At 41.0% G+C, this 18751-nt stretch overlaps 1 protein-coding gene across 5 annotated transcripts in view; it reads left to right on the top strand.

Moving 5' to 3' along the window:
- Nucleotides 1-18751, top strand: part of LOC147111869 (mitochondrial intermediate peptidase-like) — a 192460-nt gene that overhangs the window by 33805 nt on the left and 139904 nt on the right. For all 5 annotated transcript variants that reach the window (XR_015079760.1, XM_085999204.1, XM_085999206.1 and 2 more), the window contains 4 exons: nt 977-1040; nt 5616-5798; nt 15158-15314; nt 15394-15442. Coding sequence is in view for 4 of the 5 variants with exons in the window: in XM_085999204.1 (XP_085855330.1) it covers nt 977-1040; nt 5616-5798; nt 15158-15314; nt 15394-15442 (453 nt within the window). In the remaining variant the exon portion in view is untranslated. The remainder of the gene's footprint in view (nt 1-976; nt 1041-5615; nt 5799-15157; nt 15315-15393; nt 15443-18751) is intronic.

The raw sequence follows: 18751 nt of genomic DNA, 5'->3' as shown, positions 1-18751 counted from the left end.
TTCATTTGGAAAGAAGTACCAGTTCTGGTTTGAGCAAGATCGGGTTTGATACTTTTCCATTTTAAGGCTAAGTTTGTTCAAATGCTTAATTTGATTTATTCTTGCATAGAATGGCCTAGTATCAGCTGGTGCACAAATACATTGAGGATATGGTGAGGATTTCACCAAGCTCTAACTACCGTGAACACCAAGGAAGCGCTGTCAACTTTCTCGCTGCTAGTTTCGTTTCAGTTTCTTCTTTCATATGTAGTTGTTTGTTTCTTTAATTAACTGCGTGCTGATGAAAGAACCTCTTTCTTGTTTTTTTCTAAATGATCTATCAGTTGAATATCACTTGATTGATGGTGAGTCCGCCAGTGCCATTCTGCAATGGTCTAAGTGGAAAGCGGTGATCAAAGTAGCGTTAATTCAGCAAACTTGCGATTGTCATTGATATTGGTGGGGTGGAGCTATTGGAATTGATTTTCGACTGTTTTGAGGAGCGTAATGGCAGAGTGGCATAGAAGTCCCGGGAAATTATAGCATGGCGGATGTAATGGTGGAAATCATTTGCGCCATAATTTCCTGGAACTTGTGCAGATTGCCATTACTATGGTGTAAGTTTTTAGGAAAATCCAGGCCAATATCTCTGCTCACCAAGCTGTCAATCGCCGAGTGCTCTGGGCAATGAACGGCCCTGACTTTTTGAAAGTTTTTAAACAGCTGTCATTCACTAAGCGAGGTTGGGGCCTACCCTCTTAACTGTGACCAGGGGATTAGTTCACATCCCCCACAGAACTTCTGTTTGCAATATGTGTCAGTAACCAGGCACTTTGTAATGCAGTTTTGAATTTAATGCGTACAAGTAATTTCTTTAACAAAAATTAAAATGTTAAATTTTGATCAACTGGAAAACTATGCCATAATATTCAGCAATTTTTTTAAACTGTCACTTGATAATTGAGCTACAGCAAGGTTGTTTTTTTTCATGTTGCAGGAGAGTGGCAGAGCTGTTTATGTTTGACTTTGAGATCAGTGGAATTCATCTGAATGAGGAAAAGGTAATAGTTAAAACCTATATGCATGCTTCATCCCATATACTGTAATAGCATTGCAACAGAATACATGAATATAATAAGGAAACAAAGACCTTGCATTCATATAGCACCTTTCACAAACTCAGGACGTCCCTAATTGGCTGTAAAGCACTAAAGTGCTTTCTGAAGTGTAGTCACTGTTGTAATGTAGGGAAATGCGGCAGCCAACTTGCGTACAGCAAGGTCCCACAAACAGCTAATGACCGGATAATTTGTTTCTTAAGTCATGTTGGTTGAGGGTCAGGACACCGGGAGAACTCCCCTGCACTTCTTCGAATAGTGCCGGAGGATATTTTACTTAATGCACTTTTGATCTAGAAGTGCACAGCAAATGCCTTGCAGTTCTGGAGCACGGAAGAGCGTTTAACAAGGGCATGAAACATAATGACTACTTCTTGAATTTTGTTAAAATAAAACTTAAAGATAATGTGGATTATCAATTGTAGGTCTCCAATAGCTCCAGGTTTCTACAGGAGAATATTTGTAAATTATAATCTTGGAATAGGATCATAGAATAGTACAGCACCGAAGGAGGCCATTCGGCCAATTGTGTTTGCGCCGGCTCTTTCAGTCCCACTTCCTGGCTCTTTCCCCATATCTCTGCAATTTTTTCTCCTTCAAGTATTTATCGAATTCCCTTTTGAAAGCTAATATTGAATCTGATTCCACCACCCTATCGGGCAGTGCATTCCAAATCCTAACCACTTGATGCATAAATTTTTTTTCCTCATGTCGCCTCTGGTTCTTTTGCCAATCTCCGTAAATCTGTGTCCTCTCGTTATCGATCCTTCAGCCATTGAAAACAGAGTAAATAAAAAGAAACTATCTAAATCCTTCATCATTTTAAACACCCCTATCAAATCTCTTCTTAGCCTTCTCTGCTCTAATGAAAACAATCACAGCTTCTCCAACCTACCCATGTAACTAATCCCTAATCCCTGGAACAATTCTAGTAAATCACTTCTGTAACCTCTCCAAAGCCTTCATGTCCTTCCTAAAGTGGTGTCCAAAATTGGACACGATACTCCAGATAGTGCCGAACTAGTGTTTTATATAGATTTAACATCACTTCCTGGCTTTTGCATTCTGCCTCTATTTATAAAGCCCACGATCCCATATGCTTCATTAACCTGTCCTGCCACCTTTCAAAGATTTGTGTACGAACACCCCCAGATCTTTCTGTTCTTGCAACCCCTTTAAAATTGTACCATTTAGCGTGTATTATCACTCCTCATTTGTCCTACCAAAATGTATCACCTCACACTTCTTTGTGTTCAGTTTCATCTGCCATGTGTGTGCCCATTCCACCAGCCTGTCTATGTCCTCTTGAAGTCTATTACCATCTTCCTCACTGTTTACTACACTTCCAAGTTTCGTGTCATCTGCAAATTTTGAAATTGTGTCCTGTACCCCCAAGTCCAAGCCACTAATGGTTTTAGTACTCGACCTTGGGGAACACCACTCTATACCTCCCTCCAGTTTGAAAAACAGTCATTCACCACAGCTCTCTGTTCTCTATCCCTTAGCCAATTTTGTATCCACGTTGCTACTGCCCCTTTTATCCCATGGGCTTCAATTTTGCTAACAAGCCTATTCTGTGGTACTATATCAAAACTCCTTTTTGAAAGTCCATATACCCAACATCAACTGCACTGCCCTCATCCACCCTCTCTGGTATCGCATAATAAAAACTCAATCAAGTCAATCGGTGCTGGCTCTCCTTTTATTCGCCTATACTTGTCTGAGTGGCTGTTAATTTTCTCCCGGATTATTGTTTCTAAAAGCTTCCCACTGCCGACCTTAAACTGACTGTCTTGTAATTGCCAGGTATATCCTTCGCCCTTTTTTTTGAACAAGGGCTTAAACGTTTGCAATCGTCCAGTCCTCTGGCACCAACCCAGTATTTAAGGAGAATTGGAAGATTGCGGGCAGCCCTCTGCAATTTCTACCCTTACTTCCCTCAGCAACCTAGGATACATCCCATTCGGACCAGGTGACTTACCACTTTAAGTACTGCCAGCCTTTCTAGTACCTTCTCTTTATCTATTTTTATCTCATCCAGTATCCTGACAACCTCCTCTTTTACCGTAGCTTTGGCAAAGTCCTCTTCCTTGATAAACACAGATGCAAAATAACTCAGCCTTGCCTTCTGCCTCCACCAATAGATCTTCATTTTGGTTCCTAATTGGCCCCAGCACTCCTCTGACAGTTCTTTTACTGTTAATATGCCTATAGAAGACTTTTGGGTTACTTTTTTATGTTAGCTGCCAACCTTTTCTCGTACTGTCTCTTTGCTCCTCTTATTTCGTTTTTCACTTCTCTGTATATGTTTTATATTCAGCCTGATTCTCCCTTGTATTATCAAGCTGACATCTGTTATATGCCCCCTTTTTCTGCTTCATCCTACTCTTTAACTCCTTCGCCATCCAGGGAGTTCTGACTTTGGCTGCCCTCCCTGTGTCCCCCTTGTGTGAATGTACCTAGACTGTACCCGAACCATCTTCTCTTTAAAGGCCACCCATTGCTCCATTACATTTCTGCCTGCCAGTCTTTGACTCCAATTTATCCGGGCCAGATCCCACCTCAATTCACTGAAGTTAGCCCTCCTCCAGTTAAGTAGTTTTATTCTAGACTGATCCTTGTTCTTCTCCATAACGAATCTAAACCTTATGATACTATGATCACTATTCCCGAGATGCTCCTCCACTGTGACATTCTCCACTTGACTCACTTCATTCCCCAGACTAGATTCAGCAATGTCTCCTTCCTTGTTGGGCAGGAAACATACTGATCAAGAAAATATTATTTTCTACTTAATGGCAAAGCTACAATGCTTTTAGGTTTGGCTACTAGATGGCGATGGATCTTTTCTTATTTTTTGTTCCCCATGTTTGGAGGAGAGCTGTTAACTTTACCTTTCTAATTTTTTGTGAGTACTTGCCAGTTTTGTTTCTTTCCATGGCATCACACTTTGTGATCAAGGTGAAGATTAATTGCATTTATACTTTGTAAGTGTCTCAACACTTTGCAAGGGAGAGCATTGGACATCAAGCAGCAACATAGAGAGAACACTAAAGGTAACGTTCAAGAGAGGTTTTTGAAGAAAGAAAAAGACGCTTGTATTTATCTAGTGCCATACCACAATGTTGAAACATTGCCGAGCACTTCACAAAATGAATTATTTTTTCGGACTCTCTGACTGTTGCATAGAAAAAGAATGAAGAAGAAAGAACTTGGATTTATACAGTGCCTTTCATGACTTTGTGGTGTCAAAGTGCTTCACAGTCTGTGTAGTTGCTGTTATAATGTAAGAAAATTTGGGCAGAACAAGGTCCCACAAATAGCAATGAGATAAATAACCAGATGATCTGACTTAGTAGTATTGGTTGAGGGATCACTGTTGGGCAGGATATCTGGAGAACTCCCCTGCTCTTCAAATAGTGCCATGCAATCTTTACATCCACCTGAGAGGGAACGTCTCACCTGAAAGAAGTGCCAACAATTCAGCGATGCGCTGAAGTGGCAGCCTAGATTACGTGCTCTTGTCCTTCGAATGGAGCTTGAACCCATGACTTCTGTCTTGGAGGCCAGAGTGCTACCTCTGAGCCAAGGCCGATGCAGTATTTTGCATAGGCAAAAAGCAGCTGCCATTCTATGCCTGCAACACCTCAAAAAAGCATAGAGGTGAATAACCAGTTAATCTGTATTTTGGTAGTATTGGGTGAGGAGAAATAATGGCTAAGGCACCAGGAAAACTTCCTGTACAGTAGTGTCTGCCAAAATTTATAAGCTCAAGTCGTGGTGCGACATTCAAACCCACAACGTTCTGACCCAGAGGCAAGAGGGCCAAGCTGTACTTCAGGAGAGGGGCAGTACGGTGAAGTGGTTTATAAAAAAAAAAAAAAAAATCAACAGGACAGTGGCATAATAGTTGAAAGATTGACCGTTAATGGAATGACGTTAGAAGAATGGAGGTGCATGCCAGGACATATGTTAGAAGATTCCTTGATTAGAAGGAGCGAGACCATGAGTGGAGTTGCATGAGAATTGATGTGTGAATTTGTGGGAGCGGACTCGGGCCAGAGTTTTCTAAATCATCAGAAATTTCTGAAAGTTGGGTGGGAGCATTTAAGAAGAGACCATGAGGCAACTTGCTGCAAGTTGTTTCCCAATGCTACTTGGAAACTAGTCGCTTGGTGATGCATGAGTCTTCTGTCTTTGACCTCTTTTTCCTGTGGAAAAATGCCTGGCTCACTTGTATCTCCCCTCAATAGCACTGCTGATATTAAACACTATAGGGCTGATATGCTTACAGGAAGTGCAGTGTGTGTGCAGTCAGTGTTTCCCATTTATTAATTTGAATCGGTGGAATATCATGGAGTATGCATCTGTGATTTCCTGGAAAGCACACCTGTGAAATCATCCCTTATATTCTGTAACTATGGCTTAAAGTTGCACTCTTTTCTCCCTCCCCAGTATATTTGTTTCCTACTCTTCCTGCATATATCTGTGAATATATTGTAACTTTTGTCTTTATAGCGTAAAAAGGTGGTAAACCTTAATGTTCAGATGCTGGATTTGAACAATAATTTTCTACTGGGCACTCACCTCCCCAACAAGATTGACAGAAGAGCTATCCCAGAACATATTCTTCACTACTTCTCAATACAGAAGGATTATGTCCAGGTTAACGGCCTTCATGCAGATACACCTGATGACTTGGTAGGTTTGTTGTATTGGGCAATGTTTGGGGTGAATTCTTCCTTTTTTGTGTATGATATACTGTATAGATTATTTGCTTCATATATTTAGTACATAGTTCTAATCATTCAGAGTGATCTAATTGCAGCAGACTTGCAGTCCCCAAAAGAACATGGTCTGGTGAAGATGTTTTCTGTCATTACTTTTGCATTTATAGTAGAAGATGTTTAAGAAATTGGTATATCAAAATGTTGTAAGGACTGCAGGGAAAGCTGAACACTGAATTTGATGGACTACTGGATTATGGTTCTTGCTAGCCAGCATTCCTTGGGTTTAAATGTTTCTGTTTCCTTTGATAGGATAGAATGATATAAATTTGATCTTTTTTAAATTACCTGTGGTATTGCCCAAGGTCATGATGTCTTTAATTTTGGAAAAGCTCTATGAGGGAATGACGGTCGGGCTCAGAGAGAGTCGTGGAGCCCACCTGCCGGTCAGGAAGAGGGAATAGTGTTGCAACTGGGAATTGAAACTGAGCAGCAGAAAGCGAAAGAGGCTCCTGCCTGGGAGAGGGAACAAAGAGGAGGGGACCTGAACCCACGCAGCCAGGTGCCGGGAGAGAGGCAGCAACATAATTTAATGTATATATAATTGGTTTCAGATCTAGCTCATTTTCTTTTTTACTTCTGAATTACAAGTGATTCCAACAGCATAATATATTAGCATTAATTACAATTTACAATAGGTAGCATTTAGTTTAGAAAGTGCAGCATACTACCATACACTTTTTATGCCATGGCTAAAAAGTAGACTTCACAGCAGTAGACCCTTATGCGGATATAGTGTGCTCTGCCATTCCAACATTGCCCCATTGTTTTTGTATTTTGCGCCATTACTGATAATTTTGTATCCCTGTTTTTTGCTTCAAAATAAATCATTCCACTCATTGTTTGGAGGCATGAGTTCCCAGACATAGGTGTGCATCTCTATAATAGTCTAAGCTCAGTGTCAGATCAGAGATTGAGGAAATCATGATGGTGAGCGACATTGGTCTTGACAGACAAACTATATGGGGGGGAAATACAAGAGTCGGGGCTTAGCAGGAGATTCCCAGTGGAATTGAAGAGTTGGGGACTGTGGTTGCCATTTGGAGAGAGTGTCTGGTGCTAGGATTGAGAACTGGTGAGGAGGCCTGGGAGAGGGAACAGCAATGTCAGTGGGAGAAAGGGGTCTGGACCCATACATTGCATCCAGGTTAAGAGAGCGACATAAGATTCAAGAGGCATATAATATTGTGTTGGTGCTGAGTTTTTATTTTAAAGTAGAATGGGACACCATAGTGAACCGATGGGGAAGACAGCCAAGTAAAGGCAAGTTGAATCTTGGAAGTGAGGCCAGTTGGATCAAGCAGCGAAGATCATTTGGAAGGGGTGAAAATAATAATTTAAAACAGTTGTCAATTTAATTTTTTTAAATTTAAGTACTTAACTGAGAGTGAGGAAAATCAAGATGATTGATCATTCCTCCACAGATTTTATAAATTGCTCTGCAGAGCTGCCCAGTGGCCAGAGCCTGTAACTGCAAGCTACTCATTCTTTATAATGGCCTATATAATTTGCATAGAGTTTACAGTGCAGAAACAGGCCATTCGATCCAGCTAGTCTATGCTGGCGTTTATGCTCCACATGAGCCTCCTCTCACCCCTCTTCATCTAACCCTATCAGTATAACCAAAAGGGTTATATACATATGTAACCAGTATGTGTGAGTACATTTAAAATGGGAAATTCCATAGGTAGATGTAGACACAAGACTTTTCAAATGGAATAGGCAACAGATGTACCAATTTTAATATATTGGTTGTTTTGATTGATAAAAGTATAAAAGTGCAATTTATGCACGTGTGAAAATGCATCATTGTACCAATGATAATTCTATCTGAACAAATGTATAATGGTTGGCTGTGGACAAAGTTGGATGTAGAATGTTTTGATTAGCGCAGCGCCATCGAAGTTTACAGCAGAGAAGGTGGTCATTTAGGCCAATGTATCTGTGGTAGATACTGTGCTATCTTGTTAGATCTATTCAAACTAATCCCACTGCCTTACTCTCTCCTCAGAGCCCTGCAGCTTCCTTTGCTTCATATATTTATTTACTTTTCCCTTGAAACATGCAATGGTTGCTGCCTCCATTACTCTCTGTGGCAAAGTATTCTGTATTCCAACAGATTTCTAACAGAAATTTCTGCTAACCTCCTATAAATACAAGTTCGTCTTTTTTTTCTTCGTTCCCTACTGACCCTATTAAAACCCATTACATTTGAAAATCATTATTAAATCTCCTTTTAGCTGCCTTTTCTCCAGTATATCGCCTCATAACCATAGTTTCTTATTGCTGTATGCTCTTTATGGCTTTAATGCTGTTTCTATAATGAGGCACCCAAAAATGCACACTGCATACTGTGGCCTAATACTGTTTTGTACAAATTTATCATTGCTTCTTCACTCTATACTCTGTCCCCATTTATAAAACCAACATGCTATTAGCCTTTTATACTTTTACACACTCCCTCCCAGGGCTCCCACACTGTAAGATCATCTTCCCAACACTACCAAGCCACATAACCCTCCCATTTCCCACAGCTGCTACATGTAGTACCTGCAACCTATCTCCCCCTACCATCTTTTTCCATGTCCTGGGAGAAATAAAATTAGTTTAAACAATCATAATAATTAAGACTACATATAATTGCAATTCAATTCACGGAAATATGCATATAATTGGAATTCAAACCAAAAATGGCATCAGCAGTCCCACAAAACTAATTTTAAAAATACAGTTTAACTTGTTCAATCACCATAATTAGTGGTTCTGGTTATATTAAACAAAAATTGGGATAAAACAACATATCATTTGACTGACCATAAGCAATGCCACAGGAGATTCACAAATGGCATATTAAAAGCCTAGAGTACAGTATGCACTTGGTATGTGTGGTGTGCACATTCCCTGATACATCAATAGCATTCTCTCAACCCAACTTGAAGAATGTTTCTCTTTGTTGTTTATTTGATTGTTTTTCAAAATTATTTGAAAAGCTGTAGTCAAATTTCAAAAGCTTTATTCAGGCAATGGGTGTGTGCATGCGTGCAATTTTCTCAGTGGAAGACTCATTGGTCTTTGTGTCTAACAGTGTGTACTTTTGAAAATGATTGGAATATGAACTGAGGGTTTCATACGATGGGTTTAAATAAAACCCTTTGACTCATTTTCTGATTGACCATCTATAGAGGGTGTTGCTGGCAAGCCCTTCCTTGACACTTGCCAAGAGATACAAAAATTGCTGAATGAAATTTGCTTGTTGAAGGTAAAGCACTTATGTATATGCTATTCTAGAAAGGCAGAGTAGAATATTTCTAATTATTTATTATGCAGCTGTTTTATGCAAACAAAAAGGCTTGTGCAGAACCCTTGAAAAACAGTGCTGCCTGACCTGGAACAACAACTACTCCTTCCCCGCCCAACCACAAACTGGTGCTGTGACACCTGTTCCTTCTCCTCCCCTAAGACTGCTCCTAAAACCTAAACCTGGTGTTCCTAAACCCTGAAACCTAAAAAAAAAAAAGGGATTAGTGTTAGTGAAGGATTCTATCACATTGGATGACCTAGGGGATTGTGTTAAAACAGAATTCATGTGAATATTTTTAAGAAATAGGAAGGGAATTAGTACAATTCTTGGTGTGCATTACAGGCTATCAAACAATTGAGATAAGAGGATGAGACCTGCAGACAGTTTAGAGATGTACAAGAACAATGGTGCAAAAATGGATGATTTTAGCTATCCCAAAATAGACAGGAATAATGGTATTGCATGTGGTCAAAGTGGGGGATTTTTTTTAGAAGAATTCCAGGACTGCTTCCTAGATCAGTATGCTTTTAGTCCAACAGGAAAGTAGCACTGCTTGATTTAGTTACAGCAGGAGAACAATTGGGGAAATAGTAACCATGACATAGTTGAGTTCAATGTAGGAATAGAAAAAGGATAATGAAGAATCAAAGGTAAAGGTGCTGAACTGGAAAAAGGAAAGGTTGAGCGAGAGAAAAGAGGGTCTGGCCTGAATAACCAGGCAGAAAGATTCGCAAACAAGTTGAAAGATTAGCAGTGGGAAATCTTTAAAAACGAGATACATAGGGTACAAAATAAATATATTCATATAAAGTGAAAACGGGCTGCATCAAATTATAGAGATCTGTAGATAAATAGAGATTAAAACTAAAGTAAAACTTAAAATGGAGGCATATGATAAAGTTAGGGCTAAGAATACTAAAGATAATCATGAAATATGTATAAAATGTAGTGGGGAGGTGAAAAGGGAGATTAGAAGGGCTAAAATGGAGTATGAAGAGAGGCTAGTAGATGATGCAAAATAAAGTATTTTTTATAAGTATATAAGAACTAAAAAGAATAGTTAGGGTAGGACCACTTGGGGATGAAGGAGGGAGTATAATTGTGGAGCATATGACAGTATGGCTGAGATAGGAAATATTTTGCATAGTTTTTTACAAATTATAGTGGAAGTAAGAATATAAGTATACAGAGGAGGGTATGGAAGAATTTATATAGCTAACTCTAGAAAAGGATTTGGTCTGAAAAAATAAGCCAAACTCAAGGTTGATAAGTCACTGAGTCCTCATGACATGCAACCTGAGCTGTTGGCAAGACTTCAGAGAAGAGATAGCAGAGGCTAAGACCATATTTTTTTCAATCCTCAAATGTACAAATTGTGCCGAGGGGAGGGAAGGATAAGTCAGATAATTATAGATGTGTTAGTGTAATATAAGTTGTGGGCTAACTCTTGGCATCTGTAATTCAGGATATATTTAGTAAGTATTTAGAAATGCATGGGTTGATCAAGGACAGCCAGCATGGATTTGTTACGACAAGTCGTGTTTGCCAAGTTTAATAGTTTTTTGAAGAAGTGACGAGTTGGATAGATAAAGGGGGGGTGTGGTAGGTGTCGTTTTTTTTTCGGAAGGTATTTGATGAGGTATCTGACGAGGCTTGTTTGAAACACTCAGGAGTATGGTATAAAATGAAATTTAGCAGCATGGATGGAAAGCTGGTTGACTGTCAGGAAACTGTTACAGTAAATGGATGTTGCTTGGGCTGCAGAAGGGTTGGAAGTGATGTATCCCAGAGGTAAGTGCTGGGTCCACATACAGGAAACTTTGAGTTATCCGGAGGCGAACCATCTGGCAAGCTCGAGCCACCGGCAAAAATCAGGAGCCGTTTTTTATTCTTTTCGTTTCTTTTCTTTGCTTTTTTTTTGTCCCCCAGTCAAGCACTGCAAGGTCTGTAGCTATAGCAACAGCTTCAACTACAGACACTTGAAGCTGCACCCGACTGTTTAGAAGCTGTTGCTAAGCAACAGTGTTTGTTGTCAGATACAGAGATGAAAATCTCCATATCTTTCAACATTAACTGGCAGTTTTGAGGGAACGGCAGCAGCTCGGTCCCGTCGGTGCCGGATAAATTCTGCATTGTGATTGGCTGCTTAGACAGCTTGTTGACGTCACAGTAGCTCGCACTATGGGATTCCCACTAAACTACGTTGATTTCAGCTGCACGTCGGAAAAGCTGAACTTCTCACCACAGAGATTGCAAGATCTTTGTGGGAAGCTTACTTCGAGGCCAGTGGCGAACGCCTTTGCCTCGCCACTGACCGCAAATTACAGGCCAAAGTAGATAAGTGTGAGGTAATACAATTTATGAGAAATCAAAACAAGGAATGGGAATATACAGTTAATTAAAAGACACTGACGGATGTGAACCAGTAGAGATCTAGGACTTTAAATACATAATTCCTTGATAAAGTGAGTGCAGGTAAATAAAGCAGTTAATAAAATTTGGAGCTTCTAAATGAGGAATAGAGTGGAAGAGTAAAGAAGTAGTTATGAATTTAAACAAAACATTGGTTAGGTTGCAGTTTTGGATTCCCCATTATAAAACATATTGGAGACCTGGGGGGCAATTTTAATCTAACACGCCCATCAGGAAACTGACGCGATCGGGTGGAATGTTGGTTTTACACACCGCCCGAATTTACTCGCCATCTTCAATAGAGTGTAAAATCGGGCGGGGTGTAAAACCCGCGTTCTGCCCAATTCCGTGGGTTTCCCACAGAATGAGTTGAGTTAAAATTACCCCCATTGTGTATACAGCTGAAATTCACCAGGATGATGTTGGGGATTGCAAACTATAGTTATGAGAGACTTGAGATACTGTTTCCACTGGAGTAGAGAAGGCAATCAGGAAATGTAATAGATGTTTTTACAATTATGAAAGGTATTGAAAGGGTTAATGGGGAAAAAACTATTTCCTTGGAGAGTTGGTGACAAGGGGTCATCAATATAAAATCATCACTGGAGAGGTGAGGGGAAATTTCTTTATGCAGAGGGTTGATGGAGCATGGAATGCCACAGAGTGATAAAACACCATTGCTTTTTTTTTTAAAGGGAAAATTGGATAAATACATTTGGCCCAACAGGTTTATGCCTCACACAAGCCTCTTCCCACCTTACTTCATCTTACCCTATCCTTCTATTCCTTTCTCCCTCATGTACATATCTAGTTTCCCCTTAAATGCATTTTCTATGTTGAAAGTGTAATAAAAACATTGGCTCAGAATTTGCTGGATCAGGGCATCTTGCGGCGTGCCCCATTAGATTTTTTTCCCTTGCCCTCAGCTTGAAATGTTTTTACATTGCAAATTGCTGAAAGCGTGAGCTGAGAACAGCGTGGCGTGGTCAACGGTGCATCTGGGACCTTGGTAAATGATGGGGCCAACAGTCTTATCTCCTTAACCAATGAGATTTATGGATATAGAAAGAAACAGAGGAATGATGGAGCAGGAAATATGGAGAATTAGAGTTAAATTAGATACAGAAAGAGAAATAAAGAAAGGGAAAGAAAGATTGGATTAAAAGAAAGAAAGGAAAAGTAAGAAAATTTAACATTTTGAAAATCTCTAGGAACAATTTACGATCTGCATTAATGAGACTCCACAGTTTCAACTGTTCCCTTTCTGGGCCAGAGAGGTTGAGTGACATTGCAGGAAGATAAATCTCATCATTAAAAGGGTCATTATGTCATTAAGTACCAGCCCTAACTTTCTGCGGTGAGTATAATTTGTGTTAGCAGGACAAATGCAGTAATTTCTTTAACCTCATGGTGAGCTTCTGTTTCCTTGAGGCTGACGGCAGAACGGCGCAAATAGTCCACCAATTTGTGGCAATTTGCAACTCGCTGGGTATCTTTTCCTTGTTACAAATTGCTGGGTTATTTATCCACTATTAACAGTGTACACCTTAAACTCGCCGTTATGTTGTCAGCAAATTCTGATACACATTTATTTCACAGTGACTATTAAACTTACTTGTAAAATTGTCTTTTTTGCCTTCATTAAAGTTTACCTTGAGACCTTAGCCTCTCGAAAGCCTGGACTTGAAGTTGATATATTTTTCTAGTTTCTCTTGGGCAGTCCCTCGGAACCGAGGATGACTTGCTTCCACATTAAAAATGAGTTCGCAGGTGACTGATGAGTCCAATGCGGGACCTACAGTCTCTCACAGGTGGGGCAGACGGTGGTTGAAGGGGCGGGTGGGTGGGGTGCTTGGGTTGACGTGCGCTCCTTGCGCTGCCTGCGCTTGGCTTCCACTTGCTCCCGGCAAAGAGTCTCGAGGTGTTCGGCGCCTTCCCGGATGCTTCTCCTCCACTTTGTGCGGTCTTGGGCCAGGGATTCCCAGGTGTCGGTGGGGATGTTGCACTTTTTCAAGGAGGCTTTGAGGGTGTCCTTGAAGCGTTTCCTCTGCCCACATGGGGCTCTCTTGCTGTGCCCGAGCTCCAAGTAGAGCGCTTGTTTTGGGAGTCTCGTATCGGGCATGCGTACAATGTGACCCGTCCATCGGAGCTGATTGAGTGTGATCAAAGCTTCGATGCTGGGGATGTTGGCCTGAGCAAGAACACTGATGTTGGTGCACCTATCCTGCCAATGGATTTGCAGGATCTTGCGGAGGCAGTGTTGGTGGTACCTCTCCAGTGCTTTGAGGTGCCTGCTGTACATGGTCCATGTCTAGTGCTGTTATTCTTTCAGTTGAAAGGAGTTTCCAACTACACTGTACCTGCAGTTCCCAGATGTGGCGATATCTACTGACCCTGATTTGTTCAAATTTCATATTCATAAAACAGTCCTAAATCTCCATACTACAACTCTGCAATTATCAACAATCCCCACAAAAATAACCAATCACCAAATGAAGGTGCGCAGAACCAAAAGCAGTAACATTACTGAAAACAATTTTGAAAATGATTTTTTTTTTGGCTCAGCTTACTGAGTGAAGGCTCAAAATAAGGGTTCGAACAGAAATACCACTTAAAATTGCATTTCACAACCACAATTTCCAATTTGGTCTTTTTCCTTTACACATCTATTGGATGAAATATTTGAATTCTTTATTACTAGTAACAAGTGTGCATGGGGTGAAGATCAGTTATTGATAGCTATTTTCTACAAGCTGCAGGGGATTTACATTACAGCCTTCGGGTAAGGAGAGACGTGCGCAGTTTTGGAAGTCCTTGGTGTGTATGGTCTGATTACTGCCATGGCATGTGGATATGGAGAATGTTTTATTTAGTTTGAGATAGGACCTCATTTGAAACAAATGATGGTTTTGATATGCTAATGTTGCTTAAATTTAGAGGTTTTTGGGATGTATCTGTGTGATAGTATCTTTGATGACTGGACAGACAATATTTCAAGCTGAGTGACAAACCTCCAAATGAAAATGACTAAGAACGGCTAGCCATCTATTTTAATTAAGGGAAATGCAGTTTCATGTGAATGGGCCGAGTCTCATGACACCTTCAAAGTATTTGGAATAATAACTCTGGGTGAGTTTAACTCGAGGCAGTCTACAATCTGTAGCCAGCAGAGAAACTAGCATCAGTTTTTTGAACGTGATCTTAAAAAGTGACATATGACATGGAGGGCATTAGACTTGTTGTTATCACCTGATGCTCTCGCATGCACAGGAGTTAGTTTTTGTAGTTTTTTTTCCCCTAATGGACCCAAGGCAAACTGTACTACATAACTGTTGTCTAGGCTGAGATCTGCTAACAGCATAAACCTTTTGGTCTATAACTTAGTCCTTTGTTGTTTGGTGCTTTTACTCACTAGGCCATTGGGAGAGGAAGAAAATACATGTGCATTTGGTAGTGCTGAAAGACTATTCATAGAATCTGTGTATTGTTACAAGTTCTTTTTGTTGCTCCTGATGAATCACTTTTTTTTTTCTTTTTGTTCCTGTATGTGACCTCTGTAGGTGCGAGAAGCTGCCTACAAGATCTTCCTGTACCCCAACCCTGAAATGCTACACTGTTTGGACCAGCTTTTGAATTGTAGGAACCAATTGGCATACTTAGTTGGTTATGAGAGCTTTGCACACAGAGCATTAAAGGGCACAATGGCCAAGGACCCAGGTAATGCACACCATGGTTGTGGTGATTTTATTTATAATATCAATGCTTATTATTAGCTGGAATTTTATTCTTCTTTCAGAAACCGTGATGTATTTCCTCACAAAATTGTCGGAAAAACTATCTAAAAGGTAGGCTTTGTTGGCCCCTTTGCTATTATGACCTTCAGGTTTTATCTCTGTGCCTTTTATTAATGTTAAGAGTTGTATAACTGCACGCATTTCAGTTTGTCCTTCACACTTTCACAAAACAAAATTTCTTGCAGCTAATTTTTTTTTAATTCATTCAAGGGATGTGGCAAGGTCAGCATTTATTGCCCCTCCATTATTGCCCTTGAGAAGGTGGTGGTGAGCCGCCTTCTCGAACCGCTGCAGTCCGTGTGGTGAAGGTACTCAGACAGTGCTGTTGGGTAGGGAGTTCCACAATTTTGACCTAGCGACGATGAAGGAACGGCGATATATTTCCATGTCAGGATGGTGTGTGACTTGGAGATCGTGGGGTTTCCATGCATCTGCTGCCCTTGTCCTTCTAGGTAGTTTTTGGGAGGTGCTGTTGAAGAAGCCTTGGCGAGTTGCTGCTGTGCATCTTGTGGATGGTACACACTGCAACCACGGTACGCCGGTGGTGGAGGGAGTGAATATTTATGGTGGTGGATGGGGTGCCAGTCAAGTGGGCTGCTTTATCCTGGATGGTGTCGAGCTTCTTGGATGTTGTTGGTGCTGCACTCATCCAGGTAAGTGGAGAGTATTCCATCACACTCCTGACTTGTGCCTTGTAGATGGTAAAAAGGCTTTGGGGAGTCAGGAGGTGAGTCACTCGCCGCAGAATACCCAGCCTCTGACCTGCTTTTGTGCCCACAATATTTATATGGCTGGTCCAGTTAAGTTTCTGGTCAATGGTGACCCTCAGGATGTTGATGGTAGGGGATCCAAAGATGGTAATGCCATTTAATGTCAAGGGGAGGTGGTTAGATTTTTCTCTTATTGGAGATGGTCATTACCTGCCACTTATGTGGCATGAATGTTGCTCGTCACTTATCAACCCAAGCCTGAATGTTCTCCAGGTCTGCTGCAAGCAGACATAGGCTGCTTCATTATCTGAGGAGTTGCGAATGGAACTGAACACTGCAATCATCAGCGAACATCTCACTTCTGACCTTATGATGGGGGGAAGGTCATTGATGAAGTAGCTGAAGATGGTTGGGCCGAGGACGCTGCCCTGAGGAACTCCTGCAGCGATGTCCTGGGGCTGAGATGATTGACCTCCAACAATTACAACCATCTTCTTTTGTGCTAGGTATGACTCCAGCCAGTGGAGAGTTTTCCCCCGATTCCTATTGACTTCAATTTTACTAGGGCTCCTTGATGCCACGCTTGGTCAAATGTTGCCTTGATGTCAAGGGCAGTCACTCTCGCCTCACCTCTGGAATTCAGCTCTTTTGTCCATGTTTGGACCAAGGCTGTAATGAGGTCAGGTGCCGAGTGGTCCTGGCAAAACCCAAACTGAGCATCGGTGAACAGGTTATTGGTGAGTAAGTGCTGCTTGATAGCACTGTCGATGACACCTTCCATCACTTTTCTGATGTGCAAGTTTATAAAGTGTAATTTGCTCATATATAAATGTCTTAGCAAGGAGAATGTGAACAAATAAAGGAAAATAACATGTCTGACCAATGTGTACAGACTAAAATAAATTTATTTACAGGTTGAGTAGCATACAAAGCAGCAAGATACTGAGTGTACAGTACTTAATATTGATAGAATCCCTTCCAAAGCATTAAAATACCCCCTTTTTGAACCTGTTTCTTCCACAGTTTGATGGAACTTTTGCAAGTATTTCATAGACCTTCACACTGAAATATTGTACATTGATGGATTGAATTTCCAAAGCAGCAACAGAGTTTGTATCTGTAGTCAGAACGATATCTCAATCAGTACTGTCATTTTAGCTGGGGAGAATTCCTTAATGTTGGACCCATCTCTTTGAAATACATCAGTGAACTGACTTAGGAAACTGCCATTTACCACATATATTTCCCTTAGATGGAATTTTACATTTGTGATAGATTTTCTTAATGTCTCAACATTCAGAGCGCTGAGGGTTGTTTCCACTAATCTGCAAATGTTGACATATCAGTTAAATTGCTTCAGCCACCAAACAATCTTTGACTTAATTTATGAACAAAGGCATCAACGCGAATAAAGAAAACCCATCCATGGCAGACATTCCTCATTGAATATGCTGATCGAACTGGCCAGCTGCATGTATTGGTCATCACTGCCAGAGATGATAAGATTCCATTAGAAATACAGCTGGTTGAAGCCAGTTTATAATCTGATTTACCCTATCTTACCTAAGATCTAACAACATAAAATACAGAAATCACTCTAACTTGTTATAATACCTCATCCCAAGGTAGATCTGCTTTACTGCCATTATAATACTTTGTTGTTCTGTATCAAAACCACTGAAGAAACTTGAGTTCTCTCATGATTTAATTACCTTTCAATGTACATTTGTCTCTTTTTTTAATCTCGCCTCAGAAAGACTAATTATTTTGGTGTTCACAACAGTGGTACTCTGCTAAATGCTTGAGTTTATGCTCCCGCACACACAACCTCGAGTCCCCCAAGATCTATCCTTGGCCCCCTGCTATTTCTCATCTACGCGCTGCCCCTCGGCGACATCATCCGAAAACACGCCAGGTTCCACATGTACGCTGATGACATCCAGCTCTCGACCCTTCCACTGCCACTGATTTGTCATTCTGCTTGTCTGACATCCAATATTGGATGAGAAGAAATTTCTTCCAACTAAATATTGGGAAGACCAAAGCAATGGTCTTCAGTCCCTGCTACAATCTCCGTTCCCTAGCCACAGACTCAATCGCTCTCCCTGGCCACTTTCTGAGGCTGAGCCAGACCATTTGCAACCGTTCTGTCCTATTTGACACTGAGCTGAGTTTCTGACCCCATAGCCTCTCCATCATCAAGACTGCCATAACAATGCCTGTCTCCAGCTCTGCCTCAGCTCATTTGCTGCTGAACCCCTCATCCATGCCTTTGTTACCTCTCGACTCGATTATTCCAATGCTCCCCTGGCTGGCCTCCCACCTTGTACCCTCCATAAATTTGAACTTATTCAAAACTTTGCTGCCCGTATCCTAACTCGCATCAAGTCCCGTTCACTCATCACCCTTATGCTTGCTGACCTACATTGGCTCCCAGTCCGGCAACGCCTCGATTTTAAAATTCTTGTCCTTGTTTTCAAATCCCTCCATGGCTTCGCCCCTCCCTATCTCTCTAACCGCCTCCAGTCCTACAACCCTTCGAGCTATCTGCGCTCCTCTAATTCTGCCCTCTTGAGCATCCCTCATTAAAAATTGCTCAACCATTGGTGGCCATGCCTTCTGTTGCCTAGGCCCTAAGCTCTGGAAATCC

Source organism: Somniosus microcephalus, chromosome 10 (assembly GCF_052327205.1).
Source record: "Somniosus microcephalus isolate GS21.2 chromosome 10, FLI_Smic_1.0, whole genome shotgun sequence".
In the NCBI taxonomy this organism is placed as follows: Eukaryota; Metazoa; Chordata; class Chondrichthyes; order Squaliformes; family Somniosidae; genus Somniosus; species Somniosus microcephalus.
This window is presented reverse-complemented; position numbering and strand designations above follow the sequence as displayed.